General features: G+C 46.2%; 1 protein-coding gene across 2 annotated transcripts; it reads left to right on the top strand.

Moving 5' to 3' along the window:
• Positions 1 to 3,255: 3,255 nt before the first annotated feature.
• Positions 3,256 to 16,250, top strand: ARMCX4 (armadillo repeat containing X-linked 4). Of its 2 annotated transcripts, XR_003003449.1 has the most exons (5): positions 3,256 to 3,335; positions 3,680 to 3,760; positions 4,037 to 4,127; positions 14,001 to 14,187; positions 16,150 to 16,250. XR_003003449.1 is itself a non-coding variant. In XM_024746536.1 (4 exons), exon 4 carries the CDS (start codon positions 4,621 to 4,623, stop codon positions 11,587 to 11,589), a length of 6,969 nt encoding a protein of 2,322 aa, XP_024602304.1. In that variant the 5' UTR covers positions 3,256 to 3,335; positions 3,680 to 3,760; positions 4,037 to 4,127; positions 4,476 to 4,620; the 3' UTR covers positions 11,590 to 11,926. The 2 variants fall into 2 exon arrangements, 1 of the variants encoding a protein (XP_024602304.1); XM_024746536.1 differs by lacking the exons at positions 14,001 to 14,187; positions 16,150 to 16,250 and adding an exon at positions 4,476 to 11,926.
• The last annotated feature ends 3,776 nt before the right edge of the window (positions 16,251 to 20,026 follow it).

Here is a 20,026-nt window from a genome sequence, read left to right as displayed (position 1 = left end):
GTTGAGGAGCACGGGCTCTAGGCACGCAGGCTTCAGTAGTTGTGGCTTTAGTGCTCTAGAGTGCAGGCTCAGTAGTTGTGGCACACAGGCTTAGTTGCTCCGCAGCATGTGGGATCTTCTCGAACCAGGGCTCGAACCCGTGTCCCCTGCATTAAAAGGCGGATTCTTAACCACTGTGCCACCAGGCAAGCTCCAGCACCACTTATTGAAGAGACCCATTTATATATTTTAATAAGACATGTATGTGTAATGTATAGAAAAGAATTTAACACAGAAAATTTATAAAAAGGGGAGGTAACTGTGCTTTGATGAGGACAGTGGTGTTAAAGCTGTACTAGTGCTTTTTCTGGGTTTGAATCTTATACTAGAATGTATTCTTGCAGAATTTGCGTGCAATTACAAATAAACAAATAGTTTAATAGAAAATAAGCAAACAGTAAAATACTTTAAGTATCTTTCCATCAGGATACGTAGATCTAAATCTTTTTATCAGCCGTATTGCATAAATTTAACCTAATGTATTTAATGTTTTCCCTATTGATGGACTTTTTATGTTGCTTCGGTTGTTTTAACCTTTGCAAGCACTGCAATAGATATCCTAGTATATGAATCTTTGTGAAACTGTGTAAGTATCAGGCTGGCTAAACTCCTAGGAATAGAATTGCTCAGTCAAAGAATTTGTGGGATATTATATTTATCATATAATAGATTTTGCCAAATAGCTCTCTGTAAAACTGTTGCATCACAGTATCTGCCTCCAACAGAGCGTGGGAGTGCCCATTTCCCCATAAACCAGTCAATAACATTATCAAATTTCTAAATTTTGGCACTCCTAGATGAAACATGGCAACACATAGTTGTTTCGATCTGCATTTCTTTGAAGTTGAGCTTTTCTTCATATGTTTATCCGTCATTGGTATTTCTTTTCTGCAAACAAATCCATTTGCATCTTTGGCATGTTTTCTATTGGCTTACCATTTTATTAATGATTTGTAAGAGTTTTTAGATTATTACAAATAAGCTGTTTGACATCCTATCCTCATGAGTTTGTGTTTTTAAGTTTACTAAAATTTTAAATGTCTTCATAATCAATTTCTAAATGTTTCCCTCTGATGGGGAACATAAATTGGTCACAGTCGATTGAGTTCTGAAAAGCCATTAGTAAGGGTCTAAGGCACTCTGGGCTTCCTGTTTCACCTCCTAGAAGGGCCTCCCCCACACAGGGGCCCCTCAGGCAGGGAGCTTCCTGCTGGGGTGTCAGATTTCAACCTAAGAAAGAGGCTGCCTGAAGGGTCTATATTTAGAGTATGACTCCCCAGCAGGGGCAGCTGGATGTCTGGGGACTAAGTTCTGCATACTTTGTCCCTGAGTTCTGGGATTATTCTGAGGGGCTTGTATGCGTGGTGCAGTGAAACTGTAACAGAAGGCAGGGTCTTGCCCCTGGCGACTGCTTGGGATCCTGTAAACTGCTTTTTGTGAGAGAAAAATGACATGGATTTCAGGAGTATTGCCCACAGATCCATAGTCAGCCACAGACCTTACCCCCTATCTCTACTGAAAGATGCTGAACACTGTATGCCCCCGCTGCTAGGGTTAGGGTTAGGTCCCAGCTGCTATGGGGACATACAGTGCATGAATGGCAGATAGTGGAGATATCTCACCAGTGTCATGATCTAATGAAAATCCACCTGTTAAGCTTCATTTCCATTCGTGGGATAGCACAGTTGGTCCTTTCCTGGGTGTGATGAGACTGATTTGATCACACGCTTATGTAAAATCCCAATAAAACTCCTTGAGTGGAAAACAGGTTAATCTGGGAAGTCACTAGTTTTCAGGCGCTGGGTTCATCAGGAGTGGGGTCTCCATTCCATCACCCAGGAGTCATCTATGAAGAAGTTCTCAGACACCTGACACAAGATCATCAATAAATTCAACCAGAACTTCGAAAAGTTGTAAATCGCTTGTGTAAAATTGCCAAGATTGGTCTTTCCAAAGAAGAATTTATAGGTCACATTGAAAACCTATTGGTTTTGTTCAGGAAAATTTTATATTTAAAATGTTAATAATTACCAGTCTGTTTTGAAAGCTGTGAAATAATTTATAGCAATTTGAAAACATTCTTAATGTGGCACAAAATAACGTCAACAAATGGATGAGTCTTTTGTTATTTTTACAACCTAATTTGTAAATGTCAAACGAAAATGGCTTGACGCCATTTCCCCATTACAAAAACAATGAATGTGACGTTAAAAGGGAAAAAAAAGGAACACAAAAAAGAAAGTTAAACCTCTCCTTGCACTCTCTGCTCCCCTTCCTGACACCTCTTCCCTAGCCCATTTTGGTGCAGCAACGTATCCTATGGGGACGCTAGTCTTAACAGCGTAAGAGAGAAAGAGAGAGTCCTCAAAGAAGCAGCCGAAAAGGCCGGAGCCAAGGCCTGAGGGTGGATGGGGGACGCAGACCCTCCCTGGTAACAGGAGAAGGGCAAACTCCAACCGCAGGGAGGTGATGCCACTTGTGGGCTCTCAGATTGGAGGGAAAGGAGCTGAGTGACCGGGCCTCGCGCACAGCTGGGTGGAGGGGGAGATCTTGCGCGCGGAGGTGGAGGGGAGGGTCCTGTTGAACTCCCCGCCGGCCCTGGTTGCGGGGGTGGATCGGAGGGCGAGCTAGGCGGTGACGCGGGGCCCTCACGTGACCGGGAGCTGCAGAGCGACGCAGCTTTCGGTGCAGTCGTCACTCGTGTCTGGGTACCAGCTCCCCGCTGCCCTGCGAACGGCGGGCTGTGGAGAGAGCTTTTGTGGGGCAGGGATGGTGATTTTGCAGAAGCAAAAGCCTCCCTCCAACACACACACACCTTGTCTCTTATGCTGGAGATTCCTAGAGATGGGTTTAAAGAGAAGTAGATGGCAGTAGGCTGTGATTCTAGAATATGGGATATGGGGGCCTCTATGTGTCTCCTGGTTTTCCAGTTTTTCAGATTTTCCCACCTGTCCGCACAGGTGAAGGAAAAGATGGACTTTTGGGAGAAGCCCTAGAATCCTACAGGTGGTTTTAGAATAATTCACCTCTGTCTCTCCCCTTTTTCCTGCCTCCCCTTTCCACCCTGCCCATTTCAGTGCTGGAGAAGCCCTAGGTTTTGCTTGCCAGAGAACAGATCTCTAAATCCAGTAAGGCAGGTACTGGGACCCATGTTTCAGATGCTGGGATGTCACAAGCACTCAAGTTTCACCTTCCCTTTTTTCTCTGTTTTTTCCTAGGTCTTCCCATAGGGCGGTAGTAGGGCTGTTTACCACTGAAAGCAAGGGAAATTGGGAGACTGGCCTGGGACCATGGAGGTTGGTGTGAAGATGGGCAGTGCCTGGGGGTAACAAGAGAGGGTGGGCATATGAGGTGGCTGAGACTTGAGACAGTCCTCTCAGTGGAGGGTTCTTCTGCCTCTCCTACACTCTGCCAGATTTCCACAGTGTTGCTACCCCCACTAACTGATTTCAGTGCAGGAAATAGTAGAAATATTGGGGTAAGGGTGGGCCGGAGTGTGACGGAGAGAAGACTTGAAAGGATGGATCATATTAGCAAACTGGACATGTGCTCTCACAAGGCAGGGACTGGAGTCAGGGATCAAGGTGCTTGTTTGTTCTGTGAAGGACCTGGTCTCTACTATCTGTTTACTTGTCCACAGGTTGGTCTACAGGTCTGAAAGGTTTGAGATCACTGGAAGCAAAGAAACAAGAAGGAAATTATCCCTGATCAGTATAGACTGGTAAGAGGCTGGGGACTGGCTGGGTAGACATCAAAGGTGGGTTGCTGGAGACAAGTGCCCATCCAGTAGGGCCAGTGTCCAGTCTGGAGGATCCTCAGTCTCTCCTTTTTCCAGTCACTTTTCCCACTATCTCTTCACTTACCCCACACCTTCACCTTTATTTTGGCACAGGGAGTGGGGCGAATTGAAGGGGATAGAGAGGTAGTTTGCTAATAATATATCTGTCACAACAAGAGCAAAATCTTCACTTCCGCCTGTCTATCTGTCTGTCTCTAGGTCCACAGATCTCATGAGTTTATAGATCTACTTTAGGGTATATCTCCAATCAAGAGAAGGAAAGAGGAGGGAACTGCCTTGATCATTACAGGTTGGTATGAGGGTGGGGACCTGTGGGAGTGGTGACCAGAGTAGGTCCAGTAAAAATCGAAGTCTGAGGGCTTCCCAGTCTTTACCATTCATAGTCAGCCTTACCACCATCCTTTCCACTGTTTATTTGGTATAAGGAAATGTGTACAGAAGTACCTTGGGGGAAATTGTTGGGCACTGGGGAAGATGGAGAGGAGATAAAATAAAAGGGATGGAGAGAGAATTTGCTAATCATCCTTTTCTTCCACCAAGCACATCATTTTTACACTTTCCTGTCCTTCTGTATCTATCTGTGTGATGCACAGAATTAGAAGAGAAATTTTAGTGCATTTCCTTCCTCCACTTCTAGGTCCACCTCCAGTGGCAACTGTAGTGGCCTTTGAGTGGCTGAAGACCAACACCCTCACAGGCCTATGCGCAGACCTACTACCCACTTTTCGCAGCCTGATTGAGCCCCTCTGTACCTTGTTCGTGTCTTCAGCAAGGGTGATTACATGGGTCGTGTTCAGGAAGTGGGCTGGGTGACCGCAGGACTGATGATCTGGGCTGGTGCTTGCTACTGCATTTACAGATTAACCAAGGGAAGAGCCCAGAGTGTGAGGAGACTTGCCAGAAATGGGTCCAGAGTCAAAATGGAGACTGTGGTTGGGATACAGAACCAGACCTTGGCGATGTGTGAAGCCATGGTTGGGACAGAGATTGAGACTAGATCCAAGCCCAAGACTGGAGCAGAAACTGGAGCAGGAGGTGGGGCTGGGGCTGAAGTAGAGACTAATACCACTGCTACAGCCAGAATCAAAGCCAACTCTCAAGCCAAGGCATGGGCCGAGGCAGAGACAGAGACCCAATCTGAGGCCAAGACAGTGGCTGGAACAGTGGTCATAACAGAGGCAATGATTCTGACTGAGGCCAAAGCCAGTGAAGTGGCCATGAAAGAAGCAGTGACCCAAACTGACTCTGAGTCTGGGAGACTAGTCAAGAAAGAGGCAGTGACCCAGACCAAGGCTAAAGCTTGGGCACTTGGTGCTAGGGCAGAGACCAAGAAAGAAGCAATGACCCAGACCAAAGCAGAAACTCGTATATTGGCTGAAAAAGAGACAGAAATGAACAGAGTGATGGTGACACAGAATGAGGCCTTGGCAGTAATCAGGGAAGTGGCCAAGATGGGTACCATAAACAAGATTGGAAGTGTGGCTGAGACCAAGCTGAGAGCCCTGGAAGAGACTGTGAGTGTGGCCAAGACTCAGTCTGAGGCCAGGTCTGGTACCTCAGTTGATGCTAAGGGAAATCATAACACCAAGTCCAAGGCAGAATCTGGAGCAGACATGAAGTCCTGTGCACTGTCTCAGGCTGTGGCCAAGATGCAGGTTGACGACATGCTTGGTACTGGGGTTGAGGCCAAGGGGAATTGCAAAACTGCGTCTCAGGCAGGGTCTGTGGCAGATATGAGGGCTTCTGCTCAGTCTCAGATTGTAGCCAAGACTGAAGCTGTGCCTGGGGCAATGGTTGATGCTGGGGTTAATACCAATGCCATGTGTGAGGCAGGGGTTGGGGCAGGTACAAGTGCTTCTACACAATCTCAGACTGTGACCAAGAAACAGGCTGAGACAATGTCTAGTGCCAGGGTTGATGATAGGGGAAATAACAATGTCACATCTAAGGCAATGACTGGAGCTGACACGAGGGCTGCCGCTCAGCCTCAAGCTGTAGCCAGTGCTCAGGCTGAGGCTACGTCTGATGCCAGGGGTAAGGGTAGAGGCAATTCCAATGCCATATCTAAGGTGGGGGTTGGGACAGACACTGAGTCCTATACACAGCCTCAGCCTAAGGCCAATGTCCAGGCTGATGCCTTGCCTGATGACAGGATTAAGGCTCAGGGCAATGCCAACACCAAGTCTAAAGAAGAGGATGGGACAGACACAAAGGCACAGTCTCAGACTTCCACTAAGAGCCAGGCTGAGGCTCTACCTAGTACCAGAGGTAAAGCTAGGGGCAAAGCCAAAGGCAAGTGTAAGGCAGGGGTCGGAGCAGACATGAAAACCTGTGCACAGCCTCAAGCTGGGGTCAAGGCCCAAGCTGAAGTTTTCCCTGATTCCAGGACTGATGGCAGGGGTGATCCTGATACCATTTCTGGGGCAGGGGCTAAGGCAGAACTAAGGGCCTGTGGTCAGCCTCAGGAAATGGCCAGTTCCCAGGGCGAGGCCTTGCCTGGTGCCAAGAAGAAGGTCCAGGACAATCCCAATGCTGTGTCTAAGTCAGGGGCTGGGCCACATGCAAAGAGCTCTGCACAGCCCCAGGCTATGGCCAATACCCAAGGGGAAGCCTTGCCTGGTGTCAAGAATAAAGTCCGGGGCAATCCCAATACTGTGTCTAAGGCAGGTACTGGGCAAGATACAAAGGGCTCTGCCCAGTCTGAAACAGATACAACAAGCACTGCTCAGCCCCAGGCTGTGGCCAGTTCTCAGGGTGAGGCCTTGTGTGGTACTAAGAATAAGATCCAGGGCAATCCTAATGCTGTGTCTAAAGCAGGGACTGGATCAGATACAAAGAACTCTGCCCAGCCCCAAGCTGTGGCCAATTCCCAAGGTGAGACTTTGCCTGGTGTCAAGATTAAAGTCAGGAGCAATCTCAACGCTGTGTCTAAGGCAGGGGCTGGGCCAGATACAAAGGGCTCTGCCCAGCCTCAAACAGATACAACAGGCTCTGCTCAGCCCCAGGCTGTGGCCAATTCCTGGGGTGAAGCTTTGTCTGCTACTAAGAATAAGGTCCGGGGCAATCCCAATGCTATGTCTAAAGCAGGGGCTGGGCCAGATTCAACGTGTTCTGCCCAGCCTCAAACAGATACAGCAAACACTGTCCAGCCCCAATCAGTGGCCAATTCTCAGGGTGAGGTCTTGCCTGGTGCCAAGAATAAGGTCAGGGGTAATCCCAATGATGTGTCTAAGGTAGGGTCTGGGCCAGATACAGTGGGCTCTGTTCAGCCCCAAGCTGAGTCTAATTCCCAAGGTGAAGCCTTACCTGGTGCCAGAAATAAGGTCCGGGGCAATCCCAATGCTGTGTCTAAGGTAGGGTCTGGGCCAGATACAAAGGGCTCTGCCCAGCCCCAGGCTGCAGCCAATTCCCAGGGTGAGACCTTATATGGTACTAAGAATAAGGTCCGGGGCAATCCCAATGCTGTGTCTAAGGTAGGGTCTAAGACAGATACGAAGGGCTCTGCTCAGCCCCAGGCTGCAGCCAGTTCCCTGGGTGAGGCCTTGTGTGGTACTAAGAATAAGGTCCGGGGTAATCCCAGTGCTGTGCCTAAGGCAGGGGCTGGGCCAGATACAGCAGACTCTGCCCAGCCTCAGACAGATAAAACAGGCTCTACTCAGCCCCAGGCTGTGGCCAGTTCCCAGGGTGACGCCTTGCTTGGTGCCAGGAGTAAGGTCAAGGGCAATCCCAATGCTGTGTCTAAAGCAGGGACTGGACCAGGTACAACAGGCTCTGCCCCACCCCAGGCTGTGGCCAATTCCCAGGGTGAGGCCTTGCTTGGTGCCAGGAGTAAGGTTAGGGGCAATCATGTTGCTGAGTCTAAGGTAGAGGCTGGTGCATGTACGATGGGCTCTGACCAGCGTCAGTCTGTAGCCCATTCCCAGAGTAAGACCTCATATGGGGCAAAGGACAAGGCTATGCGTAAGTCTGAGGCAGAAGCCACAGGAGATGCCTCTGTAAAGCCAAAGCCGAAGGCTAAGGCCACGCCCACTTCTGAGAGTGAGGGTGGGGCAGGCACTCAGGCCTGCAAAAAGTCTCAGCCTAAGGTCCATGACTACTACTGGAATGGGATTGGTGTTGAGGACTGGATTGCTTCTGAGCGGTGGATCAAATTTAGGTTTCAGGCTAGGGATGGATACTGGGAGAATAGCATGTCCTGGGCTGATGATGAGAATGAAGCCAATGTTGAATCCTGGAGTGCAGCTAGGGGTGAGAATGAGGTTGGTATTCAATCCTGGGCTGGAGCTGGGGACCAGACCAGTGGAGGGCTCTGGGCTGGGAGTCATGCCAGTGAACAGTCCTGGGCTGCAGGCCAGGCCAGTGGGGGTTACTGGGTAGAGGCTGGGAACAAGGCTGTTGGAGGGTCCTGGACTGTGGCTGAGAACCAGGCTAGTGGGGCTTCTTGGGCTGGCACTGGCAACCAGGCTGTTGTGGTGCCCTGGAATGGAGCTCAGGCCAGTGAGAGTTCCTGGGCTGGGGGCCAGGCCAGTGGGGTATCCTGGACTGGGGGAGAGACCATTGGAGTGTCCTGGACTGTGGTTGAGAATCAGGCCAATGGAGCATCCTGGGCTGGGGCTGAGGCACAGGCCAGTGGAAGGTCCCAGGATGGGGCTGGGATTCAGGCTAATGGAGGGTCCTGGGCTCAGGCTACAGCTGGGAATGTGGTTAACATTGGGTACTGGGCTGTGGCTGTGGACCAGGCTACTGGAGGGTCCTGGATTCTGACTAGTGATCTTTCTGGCGGTGCATCCTGGGTTGGGACTAGTGATTTGTCTGGTGGTGGATCCAAGCCTAGACTTGAGCATCAGACCAATGAAAATGTGTCCTGGGCTGGAGCTGGGCTGGGGCCTGAAAACCAGTCCAGTGGAAGGGCCTGGGCTGACACTGCAGACCAAGCCAGTGGAGGGTCTGGGCTAGGGCTTGTGGATGAGTCCAGTGGTGGGTCCTGGGTTACAGCTGGAGAACAGCCCAATAGAGGGTCTAGGCCAGGGCTTGCAGACCAGTCCAGTGTTGGGTCCTGGACTGGCACTGGGAACCAGGCCAGTGAAGGATTCTTGGTGGGGGCCGTGGATCAGGCCAGTGGGGGTTCTTGGACTGGGACTCGTGATCAGCCTGGTGGTGGGTCCCAGCCTGGATTTAAGGATCAGGTCAGTGAAGAAGAGTCTTTGGCTGGGGCTGGTAGCCAGGCTGGTGGAGGGACTAGGTTGGGGCCTGAGGACCAGTCCAGTGGAGGATCTTGGGCTGACTCTGGGGACCAAGCCAGTGGAGGTTTCTTGGTTGGGGCTGTGGACCAGGCCAATGAAGGGTCCTGGGTTGGACCTGGGCATCAGGCTGGTGGTGAGACAAAGCCTATATATGAGGATCAGGCCAAATCTGGAAGAGTGTCTTGGGCTGACAGTGGGGGCCAGGCTAGTGGAGGGTCTACACTGGGGCCCAGGGACCAGTCCGTTGGAGATTCTTGGGCTGGCATTGGGGACCAGGCCAGTGGAGGATCCAGGCCAGTGCTCAAGGATCAGTTCACTGGATGGTTCTATGCTTGCAGTGGGAGTCAGGCCAATACAGGAGGTTCCTGGGTTGGGGCTAGTGGCCAGGCCATTGGAGGGCCTGGGCTTGGGCCCATGAACCAGTCCAGTGGTGGGTCCTGGGCTGATACTGGGAGTCAGGTCAGTGGAGGGTCTTGGGCTGGGGCTGGGGATCAGGCTGGTAGCTGTTCCAAACCTGGATTTGAGGATCAGGCCAGTGGAGGAGCGTTCTGGTCTGGTGCTCAGGACCATGCCATTGGAGGGTCTAGTCCAGGGCTTGCAGACCAGGCCAGTGGTGGGTCCTGGGTTGGTACTGGGAGTCAGGCCAGTGGAAGGTCCTGGATTGTGGCTGGGAATCAAGCTGGTAGCTGTTCCAAACCTGGGTTTGAGGATCAGGCCAGTGGAGGAGCCTCCTGGGCTGGCACTGGGGATCAGGCTTGTGGAAAATCCTGGGCTGGGTCTAAGCCTGGGAATGAGGCCAGTAGAGGGTCTAGCTTAGGGCCTGAAGAGCAGGAAAGTGGAGGTTCCTGGGCTAGGCCTGGAGACCAGACCAGTAGAAGGTCTCAGGTGAGTGCTGGGACAGAGGCCAATGAAGGATCCTGGTTTGGGGCTGGGAGTGAGGCTAGTACAGGGTCTTGGTTCTGGAGAGGGGAAGAAGCTGGTATTGTGTCTAGCTCTGGAGATAAAAATGAGGCCAGTATTGAATCCAGCTCAGTGGTTAGGGAAGAGGCTATCATTAGTTCTAGATTTGGGGCTGAGAACAAAAACAGTATTGGGTCCTGGATCAGATCTGATGAGGCTGCCTGTATGGATTCCTGTGTGGGGGCTGAGGCTGGGGCTGGGGTTGGGGCTGAGGTCAGGCAGGAGTCTTGGCTCTGGGATGGAGATACAGCCACTACAGGGTCTAGGCTTGGGGTTGGGGAAGAGGCTGGCATGGGGTCCTGGACTTTGGCTGGAGATGTAGATGAGGATGAGCTAAGTAGAGCATCCAGCCCTGATATTGAGGAGATAAGTTTAAGGTCCTTGTTTTGGGCTGAGAGTGAGAACAGTAATGCATTCAGATCGAAGCGTGAGAAAGATGTCAATTTTGAGCGTAGGGCTGGAGATAAGGCCAGCACCAAGGATAAGCTTGAAGCTGCTGGTGGAGTCGATGTAAAGTCTTGTTTCTGGGATAGTAATGAAAACAGAAGTGAGGACAAATCTGCACCTAAGACTAAAGCCAAAAAGTCAGCTGAGTCAAGAGTCACATATCCATCTATGGTCCCTGGGGCAGGAATGGGGTCATGGGCGGGAGCCATGATCTGGACAGAAATGAAATTTCCATATCAAAATGAATCCTGCTTCCCACCTGAAGATGAGCTCAGAAAGCAGATCAGGTCTGGGGAGAAAACTCAGCCTTGGGCCTGCCGCTGTAGACATGAAACTAATATGGATCCACGAGAGCTTGAAAAACTCATTTGCATGATTGAGATGACTGAAGATCCTTCTATTCATGAAATAGCCAATAATGCTCTGTATAACAGCCGTGATTACCCATTCTCCCATGAAGTCATTCGTAATGCAGGTAGAATCTCAATCATTGAAGGCTTGCTCAATAATCCCTACCCCAGTGTTAGGCAGAAGGCTTTAAATGCACTGAATAACATCTCGGTGGCTGCTGAAAATCACAGGAAGGTTAAAACATACTTAAACCAAGTATGTGAAGACACCATCACCTACCCCTTGAATTCAAATGTGCAGCTGGCTGGATTGAGATTGATAAAGCACCTGACTATTATTAGTGAATATCAGCATATGGTTACAAATTACATTTCAGAATTTCTTCGTTTGTTAACTGTGGGAAGTGGAGAAACTAAAGACCATATTTTGGGAATGCTTTTAAATTTCTCTAAAAATCCATCTATGACAAAAGACTTGCTCATTGCCAATGCACCAGCATCACTGATTAATATCTTTAGCAAGAAAGAGACAAAGGAAAATATTCTTAATGCTCTTTCACTATTTGAAAATATAAATTACCATTTTAAAAGAAGAGCAAAAGTATTTACCCAGGACAAGTTCAGTAAAAATTCCCTTTATTTCATATTCCAACGACCTAAAGCATGTGCCAAGAAACTTCGAGTCTTAGCAGCAGAATACAATGACCCTGAGGTGAAAGAAAGAGTTGAGCTATTATTAAGTAAACTCTGATTAGTTGTAATTTTCCAAACAAATTTGAGTAATATTTTGGTTTTGCAGCCTGGAAGCAATGCACATTGTAAATTGCATTATAATTTCTAAAGTGATGTTGCTTATGATGGTCCTTAGCTGGACCATTTTATGAACACCAAATGAATTCAATTTTGTACTGAAAATACATGTGTTGATTTTTACCTTGTCTGGATTGAGATATTTTTGGTATGCTTCATGAGCAGAAACTGAGCTGATTCTTCATAAGTAAGGTAATCTTTGGTCCTTTGTGTGGACTTATGTTTATACATTTGAGACTTTATTTTTATGTCATCAATAAAGTTGTGTGTTTTAAGCAGAAAAAAAAGACACGTCTTTGTCCTTGAATCTGTGATCTATTTGGAAAGGCAAGATGTATGGAAACAAAAAGATACAAAATCCAAGAGCCTATGATCATAGCCAGCTGTTTCCTATTAGTGCTTAAAGGCAGAAGAAACTTCTGCATGCAACAGTGTTCAGGGAAAGTTTTGCAGAGGAGGGGGCACTTGAGTAAGCTGGGCATGAAAGACAGGATAAAAACAGGGCAGAAGGGCATTGGAGGAGGGAGGAGTGACAGGAAGAAAGGCATGGAGGTGGGAATTTTGCTCCACAGAGACTGGCCTGCCTGGAGTACAAAGTGTGGGGAGGGGAGTGATGGAAAATACAGTCCAGCAGTTGGGTGAGTCCCATTCATGGAGGATCCCTGATTTCTAAACTGAGGTGTCTGTATATTCTACCCACTTCTGGGAGACACGAAAGCCTTTTGTGACCAGAGGAGTGACAAGATGAAAGGAACATTATGTGACTGACTTGCGTGCAGAATGGGTCAGAGTTGGGGTGGGGACAGGATTGGCCACTGGAGATTGGAACACCACTTAGGAAGTTACCACCATAGTTCAGGCATAGATGCTAAAGGCGTGAAATTTCACTGGTGGCAATGGGAGTGGCAAGGGGAGGAAGGAAGTGAGAGTTGCTTTGAATGAAGAAGTGCTGGAACCTATCCTGGGGACATACAGAGAGGGACAATTTTATTGTAGGGTCCTGAGGGCATTTGATAGGAAAACATCCTCTTTCTTGTCCAACTCTGGTGTCTATGGGAGTGAATATGTTAGTGATTATTTTGGAATTATGAAAAAATATAATAGAAGAAATAATAATTTTTAGTGCTTCTATCAGATTTCTTTTACAAGATTGGTTGGGGCAGGGTCTTTATGGAACCATTGAGAGGGCTGTTGGCATCCATACTGGAGAAGATCCACCTCTCTTCCAACCCAGAGTATGGTGAGGGTGTGGGTGGAGGGACACCTTCAAACTGTACTGGTGGGAGCATACTTGGTACAAGATCCATTTGGATACATGTTTTAGAAGCTTTCAAGATGTGCACGCTCTTTGACCCAGAAATTCCTCTTGTAGAAATTTATCATTAGGAGATAATCAAATAATCAGCTTGTACAAGGCTGTGCATCTGCACCTTTTTGAAGAGTGAAAAATTGTGAATGACCCAAGTGTCTTGAAATAGGCACTTGGCTAAGAAATTAAGGTATGTCTACACATTGAGATATTATGCAGCTCTTGAAAATGTTGATGGGCAACTACACTTATTTACATGGGAAAAATTCAGCATATAATCTTAAATGGGGAAAATAGGCTGCAAAAGCACATGCTATACTTTTTATGAAGAAAGAACATATATTTAAATTATCTTTATGTATAAACTTTGGTGTGTATACTCTTGAGAATGTGGATAGTTCCCTGAGAGTGTAAGATTAATGGGTAATTTTACCTGTTTTTTACTTATCTGTATTTTCTGATATTTATATAATAAACCAGGACTTTTTGCATAATTTACTAAAAGGAAACGGATGAATTCAGGCTAAGCAGGCCTGTTAATAGCATTTCAGGGCACTAGAGCAAAAGTATAAATGGAGGTTCACATATTTATGTCTGAATATTTGGAAGGTATAAATAAAATTTTAAAATAAATATTACTTAAATAAAGCCATAAATATAAGTATAAATGTTTGAAATTTTAAATTTCATTAATCGTTTTGAAAGTAAAGCTGTTCTCAATTCTAGCATTTGATGGTCACCAACTTTCCAGTGGAAAAAATGATGTCATACTTGTGGTGAATTCTGCAATCTGCTGCCCTAATCCTCCTTCATGAATAAAGAGTTTATTATTTCAGTTGCTAGGAGTGCTGCCAGCAGACAGCCCTCAGCTGTCAGCCTTCATCGGGAATTGCCTCAGCTAGAAAGCCACCTCCCCCAAGGTCATACCTCCTTTCTGGGGTACTTCACATTCAATGACTGATCTACATGGCCTTCTTGCCCCAAATGGGACAGCTTAAGTTCTCCCTCTGTCCAATCCTGCTTCCTTCTTTTCCTTTTCACAGGTTTTAATCCTAAGAGCATTCCCTAATAAAAGCCCTTCATGCTGAACCCTGTCTCTGAGTCTGCCCTCCAGGAAGCCATCCTACAACAGTTGGTACAAGAAGAGGTTCAGAAAAGCATACACTGTGATGAAATTTAGGAGATGGATCATCTGCTGCCCAGCTGCCAATGAGGACACCATCATTTGTGGTAGGTGGAGTAGATATGTGGAACAGGTAGCAGAGAAGTTAGAGCTTTCACTGGAGGTGAACTAGAATGGCATTCATGGAAGGGAATACATTAACTGGTGCCATGTGGTAGACATTTGAGAAATATGTGAGGTATATTAAATATAAGGAAGTCCAGAAAATCGGGTAGCTATTGCTCAGCTTGATGGACCTCTAGGAAAAGATAATGAAAAGCTGAATTAAATTAGTCAACAATTTAAGCTATGTGTGAAAGCCAGAGGGTTTCATTCACAGCATATAAAGAGGTCCTCATCTTTTTCAGGTAGAGAGTAGAGAAATCTGAGGAACAAGCCCAGGACTTATTGAAACAAGCTTCAAAGAAAGTTAAAATCTAAACCAAGAAAGTCTGCTATGCCAAGACCAGGGCCCTGGTTAGGAAGGAATGTGACCCTGACACATGGAATAGGGACATCTGGATTGATGTCCCTAAAAGTCTTATATCCTCAGATTTCCCTGAGCTCCTTGAGCGTTCAGAAGTGTCCCACTCCTTCCTATTGAGCGTTAGTGCTTCACCTTGTTTGAACATGCAGAGCCCTTTCCCTTGTAAGATAATGTGTGTTTCCCACAGAATCTGCCCCCACCTCCCATCCTGGCCACTGGGCCTATGTCTAGGGTTAAGTTACATAACTTCATTGGTGTTGTTCTGGGCCTAATAAGGAAGGAAAGGGAATATCTCAAGAAGGAGCTGCAGGACCTAGCCAGCATGTTCTAGCAGGTGCTGAGGGAGTAAGCATGGGACTGAATTCTGAGGGCCTTGATCAGGGGAGCTAGAATATAAAATTGAATAAGGGATAATTAATTGATTAGAGAGTTCTCTACCAAGATACAGGATTTTACATCCTGGAAAAGATCCCAGGAGATCAATGTGAACTCACTATTAGAATGGCTCCTCAAAGAATGGAAAAAAACCAGTGGCCCACATTGAGGTATAAAGGCCAGAGTTGCCATTGCAGATGGTGGGAGAAGGGATTAAAGGCTCAGGGAAGTGGGAATAGAATAAATATATTATAAAGACAGAAAACCCTCCAGAGGACTATGTTATGGAGGAGGACCCAAAGGGCACACCATTTGCTAAAGCTATAAGGAATGCACTGGTTAAAGGGTTACCAGCATCACTGAGAAGTTCAGTGGTGGCTTGCCTCTGCAGACCAGGGCTCAGAGTAGGGGAGGGTATTATAGGATGAAGATCACTGATAGAAATGGTGATGCCACTGAAACAATAGAGACAGGATAACTGTGCTCAATTGTCAGAAGTCAGGTAGAAGCAAATACCATAATGCAAACCAGAAATTATATAAGCTCCTAGTCTATGTTGGGTTTATAGTGGCTCCACTGGGTCTACAGACTCACTCAATGGTTATTTTTCTGGTGTTTGAATATATAATTGGAATAGACATTATGATAGTTGGTACAAGCCCCATATTGGTTCCTTGGCATGTGGAGTCAGAGCTATTTGTAGATGAGGCCAAGTGGAAGCTTTGAAATTGCTGTCCTCTTCCTTGGCAAAGATGGTAAATGAAAACATATAGATAGCATCTTGGAGAGGATGGCTGAAGTTAGTGCCACCTAAAGACCTAAAGAATGCTGGGATGTGGTCCCTATCATATCTCCATTTAATGCATCAGTTTGGACCCCTGAAAAATGTGGACAGAGTCTAGTAGATGACAGTAGACTACTGTAAACTCGACCAAGTAGTGGCACAAGGGCAGTTGCCATGTCAGATATGATATCTTTGCTAGAACAGGATGACATGGCCTTAGGTACCTAGTACAGTAATCAGCTACTGATTTGGAAAATATTTTTTTCCTATCCCTATCAGAATGGAACATCATAAAAGTTCACATTCACATAGAATGACAACAGTATACATTTATAGTTTTTCCTCAAGACTCTACTAACTCTCCTGTCCTCTGTCATGGTATAGTCTGAAGAGATCTGGACCATCTGAATATGACACTAGTCCACTGTGTTGATGACATCATGCTAGTTGGACCAAATGGCTAAGAAGTGGGTAACACGTTGGAGGCCTTGGTAAGACATGTGTACTCCTGAGGATGGGAGATAAACCCTACAAAGATCCAGGGCTGGCTACATTAAGTACAGTTTTTAGGGGTTGAATGGTCTGGGGCATGCCAGGAGATTCCCTATAAAAGTACAGTACATATTATTGCATTTTCCACCTTCCTCATGAAGAAGGAAGCTCAATGTCTTGTAGGCTTTATTGGGTTCTGGAAGCAGCACATTTCACATCTGGAATTACTGTTTTGACCCACATATTGGGTAACACGAAAAGCTGCCAACTTTGAGTGGGGCCTAGAACAAAAGAAGGCCTTATAGCAGGTCCAGGCCATGGTTTCAAGCAGTCCTGCCACTTGGACCATGAAATCAATAGACTCTAAGGTATTAGAGTTATCTGTGTTGGTGGAAGATGCCATGTGGAGTTTTTGGTAAGCCCCAATGGGAAGGTCACAACTTAGACCAGAACTTAGATTCTGGAACAAAGTCATGCCACATGCAGTGGATAATTATATACCTTTTAAAAACAGCTCCTGATATGCTACTGTGTCCTGGTAGATATGGAATACATGGTCATAGGACATCAAATGACCATGCAACTGACCATACGACCAGAACTGCCCATTATGAACTGAGTTTTGTCAGCTCCTCCAAGGTATAAGTGTGGGCAGGCCCAGCAACAAGATGGAAGTTTTACACGTAGGATCAAGCACAAGCAGGACTGGAGGATATAAGCACCTGCACAATCAGCTAGAGCAGATCCTCCATGATATCCACCACTGTTGCGCTAGCACCTTTCACACTCCTTACACCTGTGGCCTCATGGGGGATCTTTTCTGACAAGCTGACTGAGAAGGAAAAACCCCAGCCTTATGTATAGATTGGTGGGCTTGGTATGTGGGTATCATCAAGGACAGCAACTCCAGCCTGAGAAACCCATGATGATCAGGAGTGAGGGTCTGGATCATACCACCAGGCAAACCACCAAGACCCTAAGAGTGATTGGGATCTGTAATTGATAGTGGAAGAGAGGGACGGTCATTTTCAGCCTTGAGACCAGCTGCAGTGTTGGGGGCTATAGTTTAAGTTTCCCCTAGGAAGAGAGGCCTACCAGACCCCTGGAAGAGCTGATCCCGGAACTTATATAATGCAGATCTGAGAGGCACAAAGGGTGGACTGTGGTGGATACTGCAATGCCCTGCCCAGAGTTCCCTTTAGCACTAAAGGCCTTATTACTTCAATTGTTAAGAATGTTGCCATCAGAGAGCCCTTGGATGCCAGCCCCATTCAGGCATCTCATCAGCTGAGAATTGTCTTGTTCAAGATCACACCCTATTCTCAGAGTGTCCCACATCCAATGGCTCACTGATGCTGTATATAAAGGCCTGGTCCTCTTGCTCCTACTTGAGATAGCTTTGAAGTTTCATCCTAAGTTCAGAATTCCCTACAGTGTATGCTGAGGCATTCTACTGATAGTGCACTGACATTTGATTTCTTCCTCTTTTCATTCCTGTTTATTTTCTCCCTTTTCTTCCATAAATGTTTATCCCAGGAGCTCTCCCCAATAAACCTCCTATACTAATCTTTGTCTCATAATATGTTTACTGGGGATCCAATCTGTGACAACGATTCATGCGTGTTTCTCTCTCTCCATACATCCCCAAATCAAGAGTCATATCTGTTGTTTAATATTGTGAAATATTCTTTAGCCTATATATGCAACTGTTGCAAATATTGCATTAATTTTTTATTACTTTGGAACCACAAACCAGAAAATAAATATAAACAAGAAAATGGACACTACTGGGAAATTAAAGTTTGTTAAGCAAAAATCTATGGCATTCATGTATCTGAGAAGAAGGCTCTGACAAGGTAGCTTGTATTTTTCTCTTCCCTAAGTGGTTCACTGCTAGAATCTTCCCTTTAGTCTGAAATAATGTCTATTTCTTATGTCAGCAGTGGCACAATCCACAAATCTTCATGGCATTTGGACACAGTTGCCTTTTGTTTAAAGGAGACAGGGAAACAGATGTGGAGAAGCATCTTCCTGGAGCCAGATCAGTGTTAGGCAAAGTACAGATGTTTAGGCCTATAAGTTACACTGTACCAACAATGAGCACCAGATCCCATGTAACACAGGCACCCTTGTGTTCTTTAATGTGTGTGTGTGTGATATGCAGGACCCTTCAAAGCATGGGGTTTAGGGTGGCCCTCGTCCCCAGTTCTAGGGGCAGCAATGAGGCTAAGATAGCAGTGGATAACATTCCTAGATGTTTTGGAAAGTTAAGTGGTCTTATAGCCAGTTCTGGGTCTGACTGTGGCCCCGGGTCCCCAGATTCTTACTCTAGTGTTGTTGTTATAGCATACTCAGGGATCAGGGGTTGGTTTAAGGTTTTGGGTACAGTGGCCTTGCTGGGTCATGCACATATGAAGTATAATTTAACATCACTTTTTGAAGATGAAAATTCAGTCCTTCTTATAGGGGAAAAAGGCCTATTTCTGGGAAACACATGAAATAATTGGCCCTGAAGGCAGTGTGGTGTAGGAGAAACAGTACAGTCTGGAGTATGGAATGAAGGAGGAAGGGTATTAACATTTCTTTTCTCTTTCTATTTTTCAAACATGAAGGAGTAGAATTGGGAGAGGAAGGGAATGAATCTGCTTTGAATTCTTTGAATTTGAGGTCCTTTTGGGACTTTCAAGTGGAGAGGCTCAGTTTTCATTTGAAAAGTATGGATATAGAGCACAGAAGAAAGGTCTGACTAACGATATGTATTGTAGATGATAACTGAAGACAAGGAGTGAGTCAGGTAGCCCCAGCAAGGGGTACAGACTGAAAAACTGAGAGCAGAATGCTGAGGAAGCTCTATATGTGTGAGACTTTGGCAAGCAGGAATGCAGAACTGAAACCAAGTGTACAGCCTCCCATCTATATTACAATGCATACCTCTATACATTCTTTTTTCCGTTTTAAGAAAATTGTGGTAAAATACAGAAAACGTTTACCATCTTCACTAGTTTTAAGTGTACAGTTCATTGACATTTAGTACATTCACATTGTTGCATAACCATCACCACCATCCATCTCTAAAACTCTTTCCATCTTCCCAAACTGAAATTCTATACCCGTTAAACAAAAACTCCCCATTAAGGTGGATGGACCTAGAGTCTGTCATACGGAATGAAGTTAAGTCAGAAAGAGAAGAACAAATACCGTATGCTAACACATATGTATGGAATCTAAAAAACAAAAAACAGAAAACAAATGGTTCTGAAGAACCTAGGGGCAGGACAGGAATAAAGACGCAGACGTAGAGAATGGACTTGAGGACACGGGGAGGGGGAAGGGTAAGGTGGGACGGAGTGAGAGAGTAGCACTGACATATATACACTACCAAACGTAAAATAGATAGCTAGTGGGAAGCAACTGCATTGCACAGGGAGATCAGCTCGGTGCTTTGTGACCACATAGAGGGGTGGGATAGCGAGGGTAGGAGGGAGATGCAAGAGGGAGGGGATATGGGGATATATGTATACGTATAGCTGATTCACTTTGTTATACAGCAGAAACTAACACAATATTGTAAAGCAATTATACTCCAATAAAGATGTTTAAAAAAAATAACTCCCCATTATCCCATCCCCCTTGCAACCACCATTCTACTGTCTGTCTATGAATTTGATTACTTGAGGTACCTCATTTAAGTGGAGTCGTTCAGTATTTGTCCTTTTATGACTGGCTTCTTTCTTTCTTCTTTTTTTTTTTTTTTTTTTTTTTTTTGCCA

This window comes from Neophocaena asiaeorientalis, unplaced genomic scaffold, assembly GCF_003031525.2.
Source record: "Neophocaena asiaeorientalis asiaeorientalis breed wild unplaced genomic scaffold, Neophocaena_asiaeorientalis_V1.1 scaffold406, whole genome shotgun sequence".
In the NCBI taxonomy this organism is placed as follows: domain Eukaryota; kingdom Metazoa; phylum Chordata; class Mammalia; order Artiodactyla; family Phocoenidae; genus Neophocaena; species Neophocaena asiaeorientalis.
Note: the sequence above shows the minus strand (reverse complement) of the source record. Positions and strands in the feature narration are given on the sequence as shown.